General features: G+C 39.0%; 1 protein-coding gene across 2 annotated transcripts in view; it reads left to right on the forward strand.

Moving 5' to 3' along the window:
• PPP4R1 (protein phosphatase 4 regulatory subunit 1) overlaps positions 1-20,112 on the forward strand; it is a 48,345-nt gene extending 28,233 nt beyond the window's left edge. For both annotated transcript variants that reach the window (XM_083358746.1, XM_083358747.1), the window contains 9 exons: positions 1,685-1,860; positions 2,029-2,127; positions 3,542-3,727; positions 4,519-4,680; positions 4,977-5,077; positions 8,133-8,253; positions 8,343-8,477; positions 9,130-9,271; positions 18,482-20,112. In XM_083358746.1, the coding sequence (XP_083214872.1) occupies positions 1,685-1,860; positions 2,029-2,127; positions 3,542-3,727; positions 4,519-4,680; positions 4,977-5,077; positions 8,133-8,253; positions 8,343-8,477; positions 9,130-9,271; positions 18,482-18,645 (1,286 nt within the window). In that variant the 3' untranslated portion in view covers positions 18,646-20,112. The remainder of the gene's footprint in view (positions 1-1,684; positions 1,861-2,028; positions 2,128-3,541; positions 3,728-4,518; positions 4,681-4,976; positions 5,078-8,132; positions 8,254-8,342; positions 8,478-9,129; positions 9,272-18,481) is intronic.
• The last annotated feature ends 1,509 nt before the right edge of the window (positions 20,113-21,621 follow it).

Genomic DNA, 21,621 nt, shown 5'->3' on the forward strand with positions numbered 1-21,621 from the left:
AAATGAGAGATCAGCAAAGTGGAAGTAATGCTTATATTTTTCTCCCACAAAAAGGCAACTTTTAGCACCTTCTCTGCTTTCCATTTCCTTTATTCTGCAGAATATAATAATACTTCTGACTCCCTGAAGGCTCTTTTTACAAGATTGATAAATATTTGGGAAAACCATACGAATGTTCTCTTTAACTGTTTGGATTGTTTATTTGTGGAAATAATACATATTTAAGTTTCTATAACTTCTTCCAGTGCTGAACAAAGTCCAGGAAAAACAGCAATTAATTTTCTTTTTTTGTTCATATAATTTTTATTAAAGAAATGTTTAAAAGAATAAAAGGTATATGAATTTTGAAAAAAAGTAAGGAAAGGAAAGTAATAAGAGAAAAAAGTACAAAGAAAAGAAGTAGAGGGGAGAGAGAAAAGACAGGGAGGGGGAGGGAAGGAAGGAAACGAAAAGTATAGCTATAAAGAAACAGCTTAATGGTCTTCTTGATAATGGTTACAACTACATTTACATTTTACCACCTGTATCTAAGAACTTTGGTATTTTTTTTCTTTTCAAAAGAAATAAAAAGCTAGCTTGAGATCATAAGTTAGGTGACCTTTTTCTCAGTAGGTAAATAAACAGAATTAACAGCTTATCCCCTGTGTTGCTTTCATCTATAGTGTATTTAACAACTAGTAGTACAATTAAATTAGGTTCTGAGAACCTCTAATGCTATAGTTTGATCTTTTGGTTTGCTCCATTAAACAGGCTACTATATTATGAAGACTCTCCCAATAGTCAGATTTTAAGTAGAATTTGCATATATGTATAATAACATGAAAAGGGACGCTATGGCTCAGTGGGTTAGGACACTGAGCCTATCGATCAGATGGTCGGCAGTTTGGCGGGTTGAATCCCGAGTGCCGCGTAGCAGAGTGAGCGCCTGTTACTCGTCCCAGCTTCTGCCACCCTAGCAGTTCGAAAGCACGTAAAAATGCAAGTAGAAAAATAGGGACCACTACGGTGGGAAGGTAACAGCGTTCCGTGCGCCTTTGGCGTCTAGTCATGCCAGCCACATGACCACAGAGACGTCCTCAGACAAGCGCTGGCTCTTTGGCTTTGAAACGGAGATGAGCACCGGCCCCTAGAGTCAGAAATGACTAGCACGCATGTGCGGGGGAACCTTTACCTTTATAATAGCATGCTTTTGTGTCAGATGTGTGGTAACATGATTTCTGTATAATAATTCCAAAGTTTTATTTTAACCGTGAAAGACTTTAGAAAGCCAAAAAAGGCTTAATAGAATTAAAAAAAAACAATACTAGATTTCCTTTCAGTCTTTGTCTTTGTTTTATATTTTTTCGAAAAATGTCGACGATCCTAATCATTTCTTATGATTTTCAAACTTGGTTTTTTACTTAATACACTGATTGGAAATTAGGGTGCATTTATGAATTTTTTTTGATGTATGAATTAACTTGGTTTCCCAGAGGTCAGGGAAAACTCTGAAGAGGATGCCTGCCTTGAGCACAAAGATATGGATGAATCTGCCCAACGTTACCAGTGGAGATCTCTCTTTGCCTTTTCCCTACCTGTATGTTCAGAATGTTTGTGGGAAGCGATGCTGAATTACTAATCTCCGTACATTATTGCTGTGCAGAGAACCTTTCTTGATATATCACACATACTTCTTTCTACACAGCCCAAGTGGAGGTGCTCTCTGCTGCTCTCCGAGCTTCCAGTCTAGATCCTCAAGAGGAACCTGCAGCAAGCATGGGCAAGTTATCAAACTGTCAAAATGAAGTGTGCATCAAAGACCAACTAAACTGTACATTAATCCAGGATGACACAGTGCCTTTAATCAATGATGTTGTTGAGGTAAAGAAAAGACATAATTTAAGAATTTTTAAATTAGTATTAACACTCACATGAAATTCTATGTAGTGATTCGGTGCTGTGTGAATATGCCTGAAATGTTGCTGTGCACAGTTACTATTAAAGTCTTTCTTTAAAAAATGTGTTTTTTTCCCCCCTCCACACCTTCAGGACATTGTAGAATCTACTCTTCATTATATTCACAATGACTCAGACTTGAACACTAATAGTTGTTTCAGCCCTGAAGAAGAAAAAAAATCTAAAATTCAGGTACATTTTAAATGTTTCTCTCAGATTCATAGAGAAGCTATACCTCCATAGAAGCTAACCCTTTTTCTCTAGACTATAACTAGATAACCCCTAACCTGTTGGGCCATCATTTTGGAGATATTTTCATACCTAAACAGAAAAAACGAATGTCCAAGGACAAAAAACAATAGGAATAAGAACAAGTTCTGGTTCTCCAGTGGCTTAACTGCAGCTGACTACCAGCCAGTGGTGGAACCACTCTATCTAGCCTCCAGAGAGGAAGGGTATGAGTGATCTATTGAACCTCCAGGCGGTGGCATAGCAGTATGGCAATACTGAAGCAGTCATAAATTCACCAAATTTCAATCCCACGGGATTCATGGGTCCTGGGTTATGGATGCATTCTGTAAATTTGCCATTTGAGGTTTCTTAAATCAAAAGCTGTTGCTCTGTGATAATATTTTGGCTAGTTAGAGGTTACATAGAGAACACTTCTGGTGGTATGTAGATATTTATAGTTTATTTATCCGCTCTAATTTTTATTCTCCTGTTAGTGAGACTTGACACAGTGTTAGAATTTAAATGTTCCAGGTCTCTGTGAGCCTTGAGAGAACAAAAAATAAACATGCAAGGTCAAGCTGTATTTCTGTTTCTCCTTCTTGCTTTATTTACACTAGGGGGAAAAGGCTAAAGATATTGCTCTAATCCTGTTCTTACAATTATCAGTTTTTATTTTCCAATTTTAATCTTTACTGTTCCCTCATAACTGAAACTGGTTTCCCTCTTGGCTTTTTGACAAACTCATGATTTAGAAGGAAATTGCATATTCATAACTTTGGCTACTGCCATATAACACTTCCAAGAATCTGTTTTTGTTTAAATATATCTAAACAGAATGGAAGCAGCATACATGTAGCCTTTTTTCATCTTTTAACCTCAAATCCTTTATCTTTGTTTATTTCTGAGATGCCGCTTTTTAACCTTGGGACAAACAGTGTAGATTGTAACAAATTTGGATAAGAGTTTCAACCTATACATACAATTTTTCAATCTGAGTTTTTTAGAATTAGACACATGGCATACGCATTGATTATAATATCCCTAAATATTCACAGTTTTAACATAAAATCAGAAATCAGGCATTTAAAATTGACGGCAACTGCAAGTAGAAGGTTGGAGAGAAATCATTAAAGATATGAAAAATTTTCCCCAGTTCTTTAATCCAAACAGGTAAATCTTGGACAGGATATTTTAGTATCCGGTCCAAGATGATTTCTTTGGATTGGCCACCTCATAATTTCATTTGAGTATGCAACCATAAATGCATGACATGTTTTTACACCATTCAAGAGACAGCCATGCATTCTCCTTTTCTGATTTTGTAGAGGGATTTAGCTCTTTCAGATTACTTCTAAATTCTGTTTTTCTGTTTTAGGATGTTGTACCTCAAGCCTTGCTAGACCAGTATTTATCAATGACTGATCCTTCTCGAGCTCAGACTGTTGATACTGAGATTGCCAAACACTGTGCCTATAGCCTTCCAGGAGTGGCACTTACCCTAGGCAGGCAGAACTGGCACTGCCTGAAAGACACCTATGAGACGCTAGCTTCTGACATGCAGGTAATAAAAAATTCAGATTGTATTTGGATGGTTTAGAAATTTGTTGTGCAACCTTAAGCTTAATTTGTCTGGTTGGCGTAATAAAAAAACAAAACAAATGTTGGGTTATTTCTTGTGCTTCTTGGATTTTTTTTAATGAGAAAAGTGTTTTAGGAAGAGTGGAAAAGTTAATTAGTAGATTATATCTCTCTGTTTAGATAGTCAAATAACTAATGGAATTTTATTTCATTCTACAATATAGTTACACTGCAATCTGTTTGCTTGTTGAAATGTAATTTCTATAAAATACCATTCTTCCTGCTTAATTGTTGTTTGGGAAATAAATCTGGCTATCTAATAAAAGAAAAAACAGCAAGAGTTAGAAAAATACTTTAATTCCTGCTCAGTAATTGTTACAAAACTGCTCTACCAAGACATTACCAAGAAAGTGGAATTGTTTTAGTGTAAAATTGAAGAGCCAATCCTGTATTTTGCTTTGAAGTATAGGGAGGCTAAGTTACATATCAGGTATCCAATCTGGTAAAAAAGAAGGCTTCTGGTATAAAAATACTTGGTTTAATATTCCTGGATTGACAAGAGTCAAAATAATTTTTAAAGAAATCAGGAGAGAAACAAGTGGGCATCATTTGTTTTCTCCTGAAAATGTTTGTCCTATTTGCCACAGTTGTTTTTCCTAACTTTCTTCTGATAAAATTCAAAAGTATCTTCCCTTGTTTTGCTTTAATATTGTATTTGCGATGAAATTAACTGGAGTCATTTTGTATAATTGATAATTGCTTGTGTCCTTTCAGTGGAAAGTTCGAAGAACGTTAGCTTTCTCCATACATGAACTTGCAGTCATTCTTGGGGATCAGCTCACTGCAGGTGATCTGGTTCCAGTCTTTAATGGCTTCTTAAAAGATCTTGATGAAGTTAGGATTGGTGTGCTTAAGCACCTACATGATTTTTTGAAGGTACATTCTTCTTATATATATCTATATCTATATATATATATCCAAAAATAAATTGGTATTTTTTCCTTCTTTCCTATATTGTTCTGTGTTTAAACTTGTCACATTTATTTATGAAATGATTATATTTATAATTTAATTTCTGATGTAATTTTATATTGCATATTGCTGTCTTACAGCAATCTCAAAAGTGCCTTTTAAGACAACTTCATTTTTTATACAGTGATTTACTCAGTTTCTCTTAGCAATTTTTATTTTCTGTGTGATTCTTAAAGAGTGTTCATAATTATTTATTCCAGCTTCTTCATCCTGATAAAAGGCGGGAGTATCTTTACCAACTTCAGGAATTCTTGGTCACAGACAATAGCAGGAACTGGCGTTTCCGAGCAGAGCTTGCTGAGTACGTTTTTGTGATAATTAGATATGAGCACATGTGCAAGGGCATGTTGCTGGCTTGTCACATCTGAACCAAGATCAGTCTTGTTTTTCTCTTGATAATCTGTATCCTTAGCCACAATGCAATCCAAGGAGCTCATATTGGAAATGGTTTGTTTTGATTGGATATTTCTTCTTACCTCATCCAATGGGCTACTTAGACATTTCCCCACTGTCATTGCAGACCATTCAGGAAGGTTTTGTATACCCTTAGCAATAACATCTTGGCAATAAACATCATCAAGGACTGAGGCAAGAAAATGAGTTGAAAAGTCTCATTACATAATGCTTGGAAATAAGTACTGGTTTGTTGCAGTTATTGATATCTCCACCCTATTGTATTTTTAAGCAAAGTATTTAGAAAAATTTACAATAAGAACAAAATTGGAGAATGCTTCTTAAAGTGATTATTAAGATAGCCATTATTATACTGTTTCAAAATGAACATAGTTAAGATTTTGAGAAAATAGAAAACCAGCCCCTTAATTTTTCTCCTGCCAGATAAGAAATTAATAACACCGATCAGTGGTTACTCATAAGTTGGTCCTTATTCAGAATTTATTCTGAATTGAGTTTTAATTCAGAGAGGTTTCCTACTAAACTAATATACTTGGAATTATAGTGCACAAATCTTTTAGTTCTAAGAGTTAACCAAGTTGACCAAGAAAACATTCCTTGCTGAATCTGGAACAAGCTACAAAGGTAGTGGGTGACCTATAGATATTAAAGAATGCTTCAGAATCAGCAGAGTGTCAGTAGAGCAGACGGTTTCTGCTATCTTATGGTTTCCTTCAGATAGGAAATACTAGGTACGATCAGGACTTTAAAAAGTTCTATGCTGGGAGAGATCACAATTCTTTGTAATGTATCATCCTTTTCAATGTGCCAGAAATGATGGCAAAGAATGCTAGCATGGAAAATATGAAGAACAGCCATTTAATGTTAACATGTCCTATGAATGCTGGATCTCCTGTGAGTTGATCAGCAATAAATCCAACAATTGTTGAGTCAGTAAATACATTTGATATTTTCAGACCACATCATGAATGCTAAACAAAATGACCGGCAATGGCATTCACAGACTGGCTTCTAAGGTGGCTGTGACTGGTCACAAAACACCAATTTACTACCAAGCAAGCAAAGTTATTGCAACACTCCTTTTCTATTTACTCACGATAGTTCTATATGTATTCCCATGACTTCCTCTTTTGGTGGGGAAGGATTTACAAACAAAACATTTGTCTATAACTACTCTTTTATTTTCTCAGCATGCCTGTGAAACTGATGTAGAATCCAAAGGCATCTTGAAAAATTATGAAAGCTAGTGCCCTGCTTGGTAGCATGCCAGCTTCTTTTTTTATTTTTATTGAAACATACCTTATTGCATTGGCAGGCTGCCAACCATTGGCCTTGTTTAAGCTAATGAATTCCCTTTTAGGGAAATCTCTACAAATAAATCACCCATCTGGCCACTTTGACTCTCTTGCTCACAACTTTGTCAACAGAATTGCTCAGATTCACCTCAGTCTGAACTCTTCATGGGAGGGTGCTTGAAGCAATGACTGGCATAACATCCTGCAATGTTAGCTGAAGCTTCTAGTATTTTGGTTCAAGTAACCAGAATGCTGTCAAATATGTCCTCCGCCGTGTATTGGCTGGATCTGTGCCCACCTAGGTGTTTTGGAGGACAAGTGGGAATGTGATAGTTTTCACTCATGGTAAACCTGCTTAGCCTCCCACTAAATTTCCAAATGCAATTGAAGGTGCCTATCAGACTCCATATGGCTTGGTACAAGGCAGCTTAAGGACTGGCAACTGGAACCGACCCATTCTCTGTGTTCATACAGAAGAAACCATTAGGGAACTTGCATTTCCATAAAATAGAAAAATATTGTTGCTTGGTTTCAATTCTCTGTGATGGCTCTGATATTATGGAGCATGTCAGAATCCATTTATATCATATTCATAAATGGAATGTTTCAAACATTATTCCATGGATTCTGCCATCTCCCGAAGAGAAGAGGATAGATGTGTATTGAACCGGTATTAGGCATTTCAAAGGAAAGGAGAAGCCTTTTGAACTGGGGAAACAAAAGGGGGGGCTAGCATCTGGCTTTTGTCACGGAAGAGGGCAATAAACATGAAGGGTCCTAAGTTCCTTTTTCCCACAAGATGGATGATACGAGAGAAAGGATGGGGGACTGACCAAATGGGGTTAAGGGGGGTTAAGCCAGGAACTCTTTATAAGGGTTTACTTCATGGGATAATATTAAGTCCTGTCTCTTTTCCTACAACCAAGCATGTCATAGTAAAGATTCTTTTTGGAATAGATTTGACTCCAAGAATTTTGTCTTCCTAAGACGTGGTTTGGGGTGGGTCCTGACAGAGCAGCATATTAGTGTAGGTTATAATAGTAATAGTAGTAATGGAAGAAGTAGGGATAGAAGATTCTTATAAAAACTCAGCATATGGCTTTAGGCATATCGCTGCCCCCATGCACTGTATTTGAGAAATCATATCATCATTGTATGGAAATATCTCCATAAAGTTCAACTCATCTCCAGAGATTAATAACCAGCATTCTAAATCAGTGGCCCCCAAACTTTTGGGCAACAGGGACTAGTTCTGTGGAGAGAGTTTTTTTCATAGACCGGAAGGGGCGTGGTTTCACGTGCTTCCTGCGTCCGGTGGATGGGGCTTTGCTAGTTTGTGTGGCCTGGTGCCGATTCACAGACCAGGAGCTGGGGACCCCTGCTCTAAATTATTGTTCCAATAATTAGATTTCAGAAATAACCCCTGCAACAACCTTATTTCAGTACTGAAGAATGGCACTCAGGATAAATGATAAACACCATAAGGGTTTGAATAATAGTGATCTTCAAAGGTTCGTTATATTTTAAGACAGTTGCAAAAAATAAATTAGCATATGGTCAACTCCTTAACTTTAATTGTAATAAAATCATTATTGTGATTTTTAAAAATAATCATCACTTCTTGTTTTGTTTTTTCTATTCCTGTAGGCAGCTGATTTTACTTCTTGATCTGTATAGTCCCAGAGACATATATGATTATCTGCGACCTATTGCCCTCAACCTTTGTGCAGACAAGGTTTCTTCTGTTCGATGGATTTCCTACAAGCTGGTATAAGTTAAAAAGCAGTCCTTGAACACAACAGTTGAATACACAAACTATTTTAATGATTGATTTACGTAATGGACCATGTTTTCTAGGTTAGTGAAATGGTAAAGAAGCTGTGCAATGCTCCAACACCAACATTTGTGATTGATCTTATGAATGAACTGATTGAACGATTCTGTAGATGTCCAAAGTGGTCTGGTCGGCAAGCATTTGTCTTTATTTGCCAGGTAAGAATTATTCTTCCTCTTCATAATCACTGTTTTCTGTGGCTCCTCCATTTTCAGTACTGAATTATTTTGCATTTTAAAATGCAATGTATGAAAATGGCCACAAAAGGAATAAGGTACAAGCTGCTAACTGTATTATTCTTTTTTTTCTCTGCTCCTTACGTAAAGGGGGAGGGGGATGGAATCCCAGTAGCTTGCTCTGGATTATTGTAAATGCTAATCATTTTCTCAACCTAATTTAATCAGTTATTAATCCAATTATTTAGTAATTAATTATGCCAATTTAATTACCATATTGTAGTTTAGCATAATTTATTTAGCATATTATATCATCACAGGCATTTGTGGCCTATTCAAAATTTGTAGTTAAACAAGCCAGGAGTTAGTGTAATTTAGTGTAACTGTTACATATTGCATTACCCAAAAGAAGCATTCTTTTTAACTGACTGACTGTATTTATGACAAAGTGGGAAAGAAGAGGCTGAATAGGAGAAGAACATCAAAACTAGAAAGAAAAGAAAAAGAAGAGGCCAAATCTGACATAGATTCTTGTTCCATGCTACTTTAAGCCTTTACTGCTTACCTCACTGTCCACCATTAAACATTGGTTTAATTTAATGAAGCAGTTGTTTTAGATGTCATTCTTTTTCAGACTATTATAGAAGATGACTGCCTGCCAATGGATCACTTTGCTGAATATCTATTGCCCCATTTGCTACACTTGGCCTCTGACAGAGTTCCAAACGTTAGAGTCCTGCTTGCAAAAACCTTAAGACAAACACTTCTAGAGAAAGGTTGGTAGTAACTAACATTATCAAATTGCTTTGCTGTCTTTCCTATTATCTTGAAAGTAGTTTCGTATCTGCTTATTACCTAGAAGGGAATGACAGAGGCCACTGAATAATCCTCTGTTTTAAATTGGACTGTAATTTTTGAACTAAATTAGAATATGGAGAGTATTGTAGCCAAAATTTAGGAGGTTATAAAGTTTTCTAAGGGTCAGGTTTGGACAAGGGGGAAATGGAGATACAGTATTAGTATAGGTAGGTAGAAAGTACTCAGGAAGTACAGAATTTGCTTCTCCTACTTTTAACCAGTTTTTCTCCAGGTAGTATTTAATTAAAGCAGTTAATGATCAAGGCTGCCTGAAGTCTCAGCTGTAAAAACTCTTCCTATAATGCAGGGGTAGGCCCCAAGAGAATTCCAATAATTCTTGGGGAGGCTTAAATCATCTTATTTTTTTTTAAGTCTCCCCACAACAAACCCCAAATGGGTGAAAAGGTTTGCCTCTGTTCTTTACGATGTTACATAATATGATGACCATAATGGAGCCTGGAATTACAGTTGTAAGTCATGCTAGTCATTTAGTGGGTCATCAAATGACCATGCCCAATTATACTAGCTTTTTTTGCAGTGGTCCTTAAGTGAACGTAGCATTAGGTGAATGCAGCAGACATTAAGTAAACGTGGATGTCATTAAGCAAATTGTTCACAATGGGCATTTTTCTTTTTGTGAGAAACCAGAAGCAAACATTGGTTTCTGGTTAAAAAAAAAGATTATAAATCATAGTCACATGATCTTGGAGGGCTGCAACTGGCCATAAATGCTGGCTAGTTACCAAACACCAAAGTATGATGATCAGTCGTCAGAACTTTGAAAATGTAACTAGCTTGGCAGAGGTCTGCCATAATTTTGAATGGTTGTAAGTTGAGGACTAACTCTACTATATTCGTGCCACGCTGTCAGCCCTCCTAGGTAAACCACTCAGGAAATAACTAGATGAGCTGATTCTACTTTATTTGTAAGGTTATATTAAGAGCATTTTGCAAGTCTGAACATACAACTCTCCTGCTGCTCTTTTTAACCTCCTGATCGGTTAGGGTGGGTCCTTCCTAAGTTTCTTCCTCTGACTATGAAGCTGGTAGGCAGCATATCTTCCCCTCTTCCCTCAAGGACATTCTCACATACCATTGTACATACCCACTTTAGCTCTCAGAACAAAATAAAATAAAAAGAGAAGCTCCTTATATCAAAATAGTTGCCCAATCCTGCTTTAGTGACTAAACTGATTGTGATTACCTTATACAGTCATGGCCGAAATTGTTGGCACCCCAGAAATTTTTCCAGAAAATCAAGTATTTCTCACAGAAAAGTATTGCAGGAACACATGTTTTGCTATACACAGGTTTATTCCCTTTGTGTGTATTGGAACACAACAAAAAAGGGAGGAAAAAAAAGCAAATTGGACATAATGTCAAACAAAACTCCAAAAATGGGCCGGACAAAATTATTGGCACCCTTTCAAAATTGTGGGTAAACAAGATTGTTTCAAGCATGTGATGCTCCTTTAAATTCACCTGGGGCAAGTAACAGGTATGGGCAATATAAAAATCACACCTGAAAGCAGATAAAAAGGAGAGAAGTTCACTTAGTCTTTGCATTGTGTGTCTCTGTGTGCCACACTAAGCATGGACAACAGAAAGAGGAGAAGAGAACTGTCTGAGGACTTGAGAACCAAAATTGTGGACAAATATCAACAATCTCAAGGTTACAAGTCCATGTCCAGAGATCTAGATTTGCCTTTGTCCACAGTGCACAACATTATCAAGAAGTTTGCAACCCATTGCACTGTAGCGAATCTCCTGGGTCATGGACAGAAGAGAAAAAATGATGAAAGGTTGCAACGCAGGATAGTCCGGATGGTGGATAAGCAGCCCCAAACAAGTTCCAAAGGAATGCAAGCTGTCCTGCAGGCTCAGGGAGCATCAATGTCAGCGCAAGCTATCCATCGACATTTAAATGAAATGAAACGCTATGGCAGGAGACCCAGGAGGACCCCACTGCTGACACAGAGACATAAAAAAGCAAGATTACAGTTTGCCAAAATGTACTTGAATAAGCCAAAATCCTTCTGGGAAAATGTCTTGTGGACAGATGAGACCAAGATAGAGCTTTTTGGTAAAGCACATCATTCTACTGTTTACCGAAAATGAAATGAGGCCTACAAAGAAAAGAACACAGTACCTACAGTGAAATATGGTGGAGGTTCAATGATGTTTTGGGGTTGTTTTGCTGCCTCTGGCACTGGGTGCCTTGAATGTGTGCAAGGCATCATGAAATCTGAGGATTACCAAAGGATTTTGGGTCGCACTGTAGAGCCCAGTGTCAGAAAGCTGGGTTTGCGTCCGAGGTCTTGGGTCTTCCAGCAGGACAATGACCCCAAACATACGTCAAAAAGCACCCAGAAATGGATGGCAAGAAAGCGCTGGAGAGTTCTGAAGTGGCCAGCAATGAGTCCAGATCTGAATCCCATTGAACACCTGTGGAGAGATCTTAAAATTGCTGTTGGGGAAAGGTGCCCTTCCAATAAGAGAGACCTGGAGCAGTTTGCAAAGGAAGAGTGGTCCAAAATTCCGGGTGAGAGGTGTAAGAAGCTTATTGATGGTTATAGGAAGCGACTGGTTTCAGTTAGTTTTTCCAAAGGGTGTGCAACCAAATATTAAGTTAAGGGTGCCAATAATTTTGTCCGGCCCATTTTTGGAGTTTTGTTTGACATTATGTCCAATTTGCTTTTTTTCCTCCCTTTTTTGTTGTGTTCCAATACACACAAAGGGAATAAACCTGTGTATAGCAAAACATGTGTTCCTGCAATACTTTTCTGTGAGAAATACTTGATTTTCTGGAAAAATTTCTGGGGTGCCAACAATTTCGGCCATGACTTATAGTTGAAGATACTTGGCATGTGAAATTGAATTTGACTTAATAATAATAATAATAATAATAATAATAATAATAATAATAATAATAAAGTTGGAAGAGACCTTGGAGGTCATCTAGTCCAACCCCCTGCTCAGGCAGGAAACCCTTTACCATTTCAGACAAATGGCTGGCCAGTCTCTTCTTAAAAACTTCCAGTGTTGGAGCATTCACAGCTTCTGGAGGCAGGTGGTTCCACTGGCTAGTTGTTCTGACTGTAAGGAAAATTCTCCTCAGTTCTAGGTTACTTCTCTCCTTGACTAGTTTCCATCCATTGCTTCTTGTCCTGCCTTTGGGCGCTTTGGAGAATAGCTTAAGTCCCTCCTCTTTGTGACAGCCCCTGAGATATTGGAACACTGCTATCATGTCCCCCCTCATCCTTCTCTTCATTAAACTAGACATACCCAATTCCAGCAGCCGTTCCTTATATGTTTTAGTCTCCAGTCCCCTAATCATCTTTGTTGCTCTTCTCTGTACTCTTTCTAGAGTCTCAACATCTTTTTTACATCGTGGTGACCAAAACTGGATGTGGTATTCCAAGTGTGGCCTTACCAAGGCATTGTAAAGTGGTATTAGTAATGCAGCCTAGCACTGTGTTGGCTTTTTTGGCAGTTGCAGCACACTGCTGGCTCATATTTAAGTGATTGTCCACTAGGACTCCAAGATCCCTACTACTATTGAGCAAGGTACCCCCTATACTATACCTGTACATTTGGTTTTTCTTGCCTAAATGTAGAACCTTACTTTTTCACCATTGAATTTCATTTTGTTAGATAGTGCCCAGTGTTCAAATCTGTCCAGATCCTCCTGTATCTTAAGCCTGTCTTCTGGAGTGTTGGCTGTTCCTGCCAGCTTGGTGTCGCCTGCAAATTTAATGAGTTCCCCATTTATCCCTTTGTCCAAATCGTTGATGAAGATGTTAAAGAGCACTGGGTCCAGAACAGAGCCCTGGGGCACCCCACTACATACTTCCCTCCATGTAGATTCGGTTCCATTGAGGACCACACGCTGAGTACAGATGGTCAGCCAGCTACGAATCCATCTGATAGTGATTCTGTCTAACCCACATTTTTCTATCTTATCAAGAAAAAGGTTGTGACCTACTTTGTCAAATGCCTTACTGAAGTCCACGTAAATTATATCCACAGCATTCCTCTGATCCACTAATTTTGTCACTTGGTCAAAGAATGCAATAAGATTTGTCTGGCATGATCTGTTTTTGACAAACCCATGTTGGCTTTTAGTAATGAATTTGTTTGCCTCTAGGGGCTCGCTGATTCGTTGTTTGATTATGTTTTCCAGAATCTTCCCAGGTATTGAAGTCAGGCTAATAGGTCTGTAATTTCCTGGATCCATTTTTTTTCCTTTTTTGAAGATGGGAACTACATCAGCTCTTTTCCAATCCTCTGGTAGTTCCCCAGTGCTCCAGGATCTTTGAAAAATATAGTTCAGTGGTTCTGAGATCACATCTGCCAGTTCCTTGAGAACCTTGGGGTGTAATCCATCTGGTCCTGGTGATTTAAACTCGTCTGGGCAGGTGCTCACTTACCATTTTCTTGCCTATCTTAACTTGTGTTTCTATTCTGTTTTTTATGGCACTATTTTTGATAGGTTGGTCTGTTTTTTTCCCTTTGTGTAAAGACAGATGCAAAAAATGAGTTAAATAGTTCTGCTTTCTCCCTGTTGCTTGTCACCTTCTTGCCACTTTCACCCACTAATGGACCAATCATTTCCTTCACTTTTTTCTTGTTTTTTACATGTTGAAAGAAGCTTTTTTTGTTATTTTTGACTTTGGTCGCAAGCCTTAATTCATTTTGAGCCTTAGCTTTCCTCACTTCATCTTTGCAGGCTCAGGCTATTTGCTGATATGTGCCCCTCTTTCCACTTTCTATACTTGTCCTTTTTATCTTTCAATTTGTCGGAGAGTTCTTTATGCAGCTACACTGGTTTCTTTTGAGAGCTGTTATTTTTCCTCTTCATTGGTATTGTGCTAGACTGGGCTTTTATTATCTCACTTTTCAAAATTTCCCAAGCTTCTTGAGTTGTTTTCCCCTTGAGGATTCTCATCCATGGAATCCTTCTCAAGCCCTCTAAGTTTATTGAAATTAGCTCTCTTAAAGTCCAGGACTCTAGTTTGAAAGTTTATTGCTTGTGCTTCCATAATGTTGAATTCCAATATTGCATGATCACTTCCTCCCAAGGTTCCTGTGGCTTCAACATCTTCTGTCATTTCATCTCTGTTAGTGAGAATTAGATCCAAAATGGCTAATCCCTTAGTTCCCTTCTCTACTTTTTGGGTAACAAAGTTGTCTGCTAGGTTTGTCAGGAATCTGTTTGATCTTCTACTTGGTGCGGAGTTTGTCTCCCAATTGATGTCAGGGTAGTTAAAGTCCCCCATTACTATTGTGATGTGCTTCCTACATACCTTGGCTGACTAGCAAAAAGTTCATCTATTTCCTCTGGTTGGCTGGCCGGCCTATAGTATACACTTATGGCAGTGTCATTTCCCCTCCCTTTTATATTGACCCAAATGCATTGAAGTTTACAGTTTTCATTATTGTTGTGCTCTATTTCTGTAGAGATGTAGTTATTCCTTATATAGAGGGCAACTCCACCTCCTCTTTTATTTGGTCTGTTTCTTTTAAATAATTTAAATCCCTCTAGCTGTGTGTTCCATTTGTGGGTTTCATCCCACCATCTTTCTGTAATGGCAACAATATCATATATGCCCTCATTAACCTGAATTTCTAGTTCACCCTATTTGCTGTTCATACTCTGTGCATTGGTGTATAGACATTTGAGTTCTTTATGTGTGACCCTGTGTTTACTTTCTACATAATCTGTGTGGTGCCTGAGTTCCCCTATTGTCTTACTACCTACAGGGAGTGCAGAATTATTAGGCAAATGAGTATTTTGACCACATCATCCTCTTTATGCATGTTGTCTTACTCCAAGCTGTATAGGCTCGAAAGCCTACTACCAATTAAGCATATTAGGTGATGTGCATCTCTGTAATGAGAAGGGGTGTGGTCTAATGACATCAACACCCTGTATCAGGTGTGCATAATTATTAGGCAACTTCCTTTCCTTTGGCAAAATGGGTCAAAAGAAGGACTTGACAGGCTCAGAAAAGTAAAAAATAGTGAGATATCTTGCAGAGGGATGCAGCACTCTTAAAATTGCAAAGCTTCTGAAGCGTGATCATCGAACAATCAAGCGTTTCATTCAAAATAGTCAACAGGGTCGCAAGAAGCGTGTGGAGAAACCAAGGCGCAAAATAACTGCCCATGAACTGAGAAAAGTCAAGCGTGCAGCTGCCAAGATGCCACTTGCCACCAGTTTGGCCATATTTCAGAGCTGCAACATCACTGGAGTGCCCAAAAGCACAAGGTGTGCAATACTCAGAGACATGGCCAAGGTAAGAAAGGCTGAAAGATGACCACCACTGAACAAGACACACAAGCTGAAACGTCAAGACTGGGCCAAGAAATATCTCAAGACTGATTTTTCTAAGGTTTTATGGACTGATGAAATGAGAGTGAGTCTTGATGGGCCAGATGGATGGGCCCGTGGCTGGATTGGTAAAGGGCAGAGAGCTCCAGTCCGATTCAGACGCCAGCAAGGTGGAGGTGGAGTACTGGTTTGGGCTGGTATCATCAAAGATGAGCTTGTGGGGCCTTTTCGGGTTGAGGATGGAGTCAAGCTCAACTCCCAGTCCTACTGCCAGTTTCTGGAAGACACCTTCTTCAAGCAGTGGTACAGGAAGAAGTCTGCATCCTTCAAGAAAAACATGATTTTCATGCAGGACAATGCTCCATCACACGCGTCCAAGTACTCCACAGCGTGGCTGGCAAGAAAGGGTATAAAAGAAGGAAATCTAATGACATGGCCTCCTTGTTCACCTGATCTGAACCCCATTGAGAACCTGTGGTCCATCATCAAATGTGAGATTTACAAGGAGGGAAAACAGTACACCTCTCTGAACAGTGTCTGGGAGGCTGTGGTTGCTGCTGCACGCAATGTTGATGGTGAACAGATCAAAACACTGACAGAATCCATGGATGGCAGGCTTTTGAGTGTCCTTGCAAAGAAAGGTGGCTATATTGGTCACTGATTTGTTTTTGTTATGTTTTTGAATGTCAGAAATGTATATTTGTGAATGTTGAGATGTTATATTGGTTTCACTGGTAAAAATAAATAATTGAAATGGGTATATATTTGTTTTTTGTTAAGTTGCCTAATAATTATGCACAGTAATAGTCACCTGCACACACAGATATCCCCTTAAATAGCTATAACTAAAAACAAACTAAAAACTACTTCCAAAAATATTCAGCTTTGATATTAATGAGTTTTTTGGGTTCATTGAGAACATGGTTGTTGTTCAATAATAAAATTAATCCTCAAAAATACAACTTGCCTAATAATTCTGCACTCCCTGTATTTGGTTAGTGCACTTTGTGTGGCACTCACTAATAGAAGCTTGATTTTGCTTGACAGCAAGGTTGATATTCTTGTGCGCACACACATCTATGTTACATGCATTGATAGCCCTATAATTTTTAGATTGGCAGGGACAGGGATGTTCTATATCAGTTAACTCACTGTCCCCGCTGTTTAGTTTAGATATTCCTCCAGAAAATCTGTGAATTTATAGCCGAGAAACTCAGTCCCTTTCTTTGAAGGATGCAAACCATCTCTTTTGTACATTTTTTCATTGGACCAGCTACAGACATCGTGACTAATATATCCAAAGCCTTCCCCTTTACACCACTCCTTTAGCCACATATTGAATTGTGCTATATGCTGGTCTTTTCCATTTTGCTCCTTATACACTGGTAAAACCTCTGAAAAAGTAAGCCTACAGCCTATTCTGCTAAGTTCCTGCCCCAAGCTCTGGAAATCATTCTGCACAGAGAGTACATCCTTTGGGGACAGATCGTTAGTGCCAAGATGTACAATAGCCTCCACATCACAGTCCTTGCTGGCATTCTTGATTATTTTAAAAATACACTTGTTGTCCCTACTGGCAGTAGCACCTGGAAGACACCTGACCTCTTTCGAAACCTCTGTGTCCTTTCCTAAATTTACATCCCTTATAATTGAATCACCAACCAGAAGGTGGCTTCTCTTTTGGGATGCCTTTCTGTTCTTGCATGACTGGTGTGTAATACCAGATTCGCACTTCTCCCTGTCGAAAACAAGGTTTTCATCTTGGACCACGATCCCCTGCTTATTTGAGTTATTATCACAGATACCTTTACCTGTCTCCTTAATGTCCCTATTAAGGTCAGAAAGGGCACTGTATCTGTTGTGCAGGGACACAGTGAAAGCTTTGTGCTTATGGTTCACAGATCTCACCCTGCCAGATCCCACGGTTGTCCACACTGCCCTTCTCCTGCAGGATCTTTGTGGTAGAGGGGGCTGATAGCACGGAGACTCAAGGTTATGTGTTCATGAACAAATCTGCAATCCTGAACACCCATATGGGGAGTAAATCCACTGGACAGAATTGGATATATATTTGATAAGATTACATTTTACCTTTTACTCCTTCCAAAACTGTATATTACAGTGGGGAAAAAGAATCTCTTTCAAAAATGTTCTCCCTTTTTATACAGTCTGAGAAATAAGAATTACCTGATAAATGATCATTGAAAGAGACTAGTAACCGGAGGGGGAGGGGGGGAGACAGACTGGAGAAAAATATTTATGGGATTAAGAATGTGAACAGAAAATGAGTTGGAAAGAAAATACTGCATAATAAAGAGATTTTACTGGCAAAGCTGATAGCTTAGAAAAGACCTAGGAAGGTAATTGAATAAGGGAGACAGAAGCATAATTTGTGAGAAAGTACCTGTAAACATGGAAGGACAGTGGGAGGTGGAGAAGAAAAAAAAACAAGGTGAAGAATTCATCCTGAATTCTGCAGAGTGAAAAGGACCCATGAGGTAGAATCAATCATTTTTAATGAAAAATGTGAAGTGGGTTAGGTTTAGAGTAAGGAACTGGCCCAGAAGCCAGAATGAAATTACTGATTGCAGTAGGTAGATGATCCAATTTTGTTTATTTGGATTGAGGTAAAAGAAGATATGAACACTAAATGAGAGAAAAAGAAAACAATCTCTTGGCTCCTGTGGACTTTAGCTTACATTTCATTTCTGCAACATCCTAATTTTGCTGATTGGGGCATGACTAATAACTCATTCCCTTCCCATTTCCTTTGTTTTTCTTTCCCCTCATACAGAATACTTTCTGATGTGTGTTAATTCCCATCAAGAGGCTGTAGAGCAGACAATTGTGGCCCTCCAGATGGATAATGACAGTGATGTCAAGTATTTTGCAAGCATCCACCCAGCCAGTACCAAAATTTCTGATGATGCTATGAGCACAGCCTCTTCAACTTACTAAAAGTAGTTCCTGAATGTTGATATAATTTTAATAAAAGAGAACAAACATTACAAAATTGTAGGCAATCGTCAAGTGCTCCTAACATGGATTACTGAAACCTCTTTTCCACGGAGGAGAGAATATCTTGCCAGACGTAACTTCAGTTGGATGCTATCTAAATCTGAGATCAAGAATTTTGGAGTCAAGGGGGAAAAAAAACCTGTTATGTGTTGAATCTTGACTCTAGAAAAACTTCGCTCAGAGGATTGTATTTGCCACCAGAGCCTTAAATCTTCTGTCTTCCTGAATATGTGAAACTTGAATTGTCTGAGCATTTTCAGTGTAGAAAGGGAGTGATTTCCAGAGACTGTCATTTGTTTTCTGTCAAAGAGTTACCTTAGCAAACTCTTTCTTTCTTAGGAACCAATAGCTGGAGGATTTATACCGAGAAGCAAAGAAGCTGCCTCCAGTATTAGCTATTAAAGTTTTTAATCTTTGAAAAGACTTAATTTGTGTGCAGCTGGGCACATCCTTAAGTGTGAATAGTTTTGATGTGTGTAAATGAGGGAAAAGTAGAAGTTTGGTGTTTTATTTTTCTCACTTTAAGGATTCAGTGCCAACATTAAATCATAATCTGATTTTAACCCTTAAACACAGCATATTGCTGTGTCTGTGAGCAAAAATCTAGGCTGAGTACCTGTGTCCTGATATTTGATTTTTTTTTCATGCTGGTCATGACCTGAAGGAAATCTAATAGCACATGTACCTCTAGTCAGGTATTTTAAACTTGATCATGATCGGTTCTGAGGTACAACTTTTTTCTTCATATACTGTACATATCTTGGACCACTCGTGGGAGTGCTGCAGTCTTTAATCATGCTATTTCAAACTGTTGTGATAACGTTCTTTCCTTCTCAGAATAAAAAATTTATTAAGAATGAACTTTCTTTCTCTTAATACCATGTAATCCCATGATAGCATGAACAGTTTTTTTTTATAAAAGCTCCTTACCCTGTTCCGGTGTTCAAATGTGCCTAAAAATACAGGTTTAAATTAGCATGATTATGTCAGTGTGTTTTGATTCCCATGTTTTCCTAAAAAAATAGTTGAACGTCCTGATTCCATTGGAGAAAACAGCTGTACTATTAGTATTTATGTTTATATTTTCATAGCCTCAAATTGCAATGCAGGTATTTTAACGTGTGGGGAAATCTGACTTGGCCTCAGTTTGTATACAGTTCTTTTGAACCCTGATTATTCGCAAGTGTCTATTTTTAGGATTTACGAATGCCAAAATGCTTAAGATGGAGCTCGAGATTGACTCATCCTTCCAAGGTCACCAAAATGAGAACCTCGATTATTGGGGACAATATGCTGACATTGTAAATTGCTCAGAGTGCTGTAAAGCAACATGAGGTGGTATATAAGTCTTAAGTGCTATTGCTACTGCTATGTGAATACCTCAGCATAAAGAGACTGTGGCTAGTTTATAGTGCAGGTAAGACACTGGGATGGGAATTTGTAAAAGAATGCCCTCCTGTGAATCCTTCAAATTATAACTTGACTTTCTTAAGGCAGGGGTGTCAAACTGCCGGCCCAGAGGCTGGATGCGTCATGCCAAAACCGCACCCGCCCCATTGCCAGCAATGGGGGAAAAAGTCGTGATGGATCGCGACATGTCACGTGACATTGCAAGTTTGACACCCGTGTTCTAAGGCCTTCTTCAATTTGTTAACATAATTATAAGTATGCTTTTTCTGGTTAAGCCTAGGGCTTTGTTTAAGCATATGGGTGTCCATGTGCACACAAACTGTTCAATTAGATTTCAAACCAGATCAGATTATTGGAAAAGAAAAAACCTAATATAGTTATTACCCAGTCCTTTAATAGGACATCCAACTTGCTTGAAACATGCTAGGAATGGCCAGTATTCATGGTAACCACCCTCCTAAGAAAACTGTAGCCTAGTTGAATACTTGACTTATTCTTTTATCATATTCAAATGCTCTGCTATAACATTCATATCACAATTTTGTTAATAGTAAGCATTTGTTCTCATTTCTGGAAAAATATTTGATCTTATCAACATATTACTTGTTAGAGAACGAGGTAGGAAGGCAAAAAGGTTTTCTATTCTCTCTCCAGAGAATAAACTTCCTATCTTGCTCTCCCTCCTTCTGGCTTCTCTCTGGAAAAGAGAAACTAAAATCTTCTTCCCTAGTCAATCTCCTCTTCCCCTTTAAAAATCCCTCCTCAAGAGCCCCGCCCCCAGCCACCATGGAGGCCTCTGGAGCTCCTGACCTCTCTGCTGAATCCCCAGAGCTCTGGCAAAGCCTCCCAGCAAGCGCCGATCCCCCCCCCAATTCCCTTCTCTGTTACACTTCCTTCCTTCTCTCCTCATCTTTCCTTCCTCCACGCTCAGGAAGGGGTGATGGGAGGGGGAGAGATTGCCAGTGCTGCCATGTTGCTGCCAGTCTTGCTATCTGTGCCATTGAAAGTGATGCCTTGTGGCTGCGAGGGTGGAGGTGCTGGTGGGGGGGAGTGTTGGCGTCCATCAAAGCCAGAATACACTCAGCCTTAAATCCACGGGGCAGCCCCACCCCACCCCCTGGGTGTGCACACAAATAGAGTCCGGCATCCCTGCTGGCTGTCTTGCCCTGCAGGCTGACTTCAGCCAGGAAGCCGGCACTGGCCATCTCCTGTGCGCACACCCGGGGGGGGCAGGACAGAGGTGGTGGGGCAGCTCCTTGCTGGTTCCACTGGATCTTAGGCTGAGTGTGTTCTGGCTTTGATGGACGCAACCAGGTTGTAGATCAGCACCCCCCCACCAGCACTTCCAGCCTTGCAGCCACGAGGCATCCCTTTCAACAGGACCACCCCCACCCACCCACATAGTATAGGAATGGCCAGCAGCAGCATATTAGTGCTGGCAATCCCTCCCCCTCTCATCACCCCTTCCTGAGTGCAGGGGAAGGAAAGAGATGAGAAGGCAAAGGA

Source organism: Vipera ursinii, assembly GCF_947247035.1.
Source record: "Vipera ursinii genome assembly, chromosome: 3".
NCBI lineage: Eukaryota > Metazoa > Chordata > Lepidosauria > Squamata > Viperidae > Vipera > Vipera ursinii.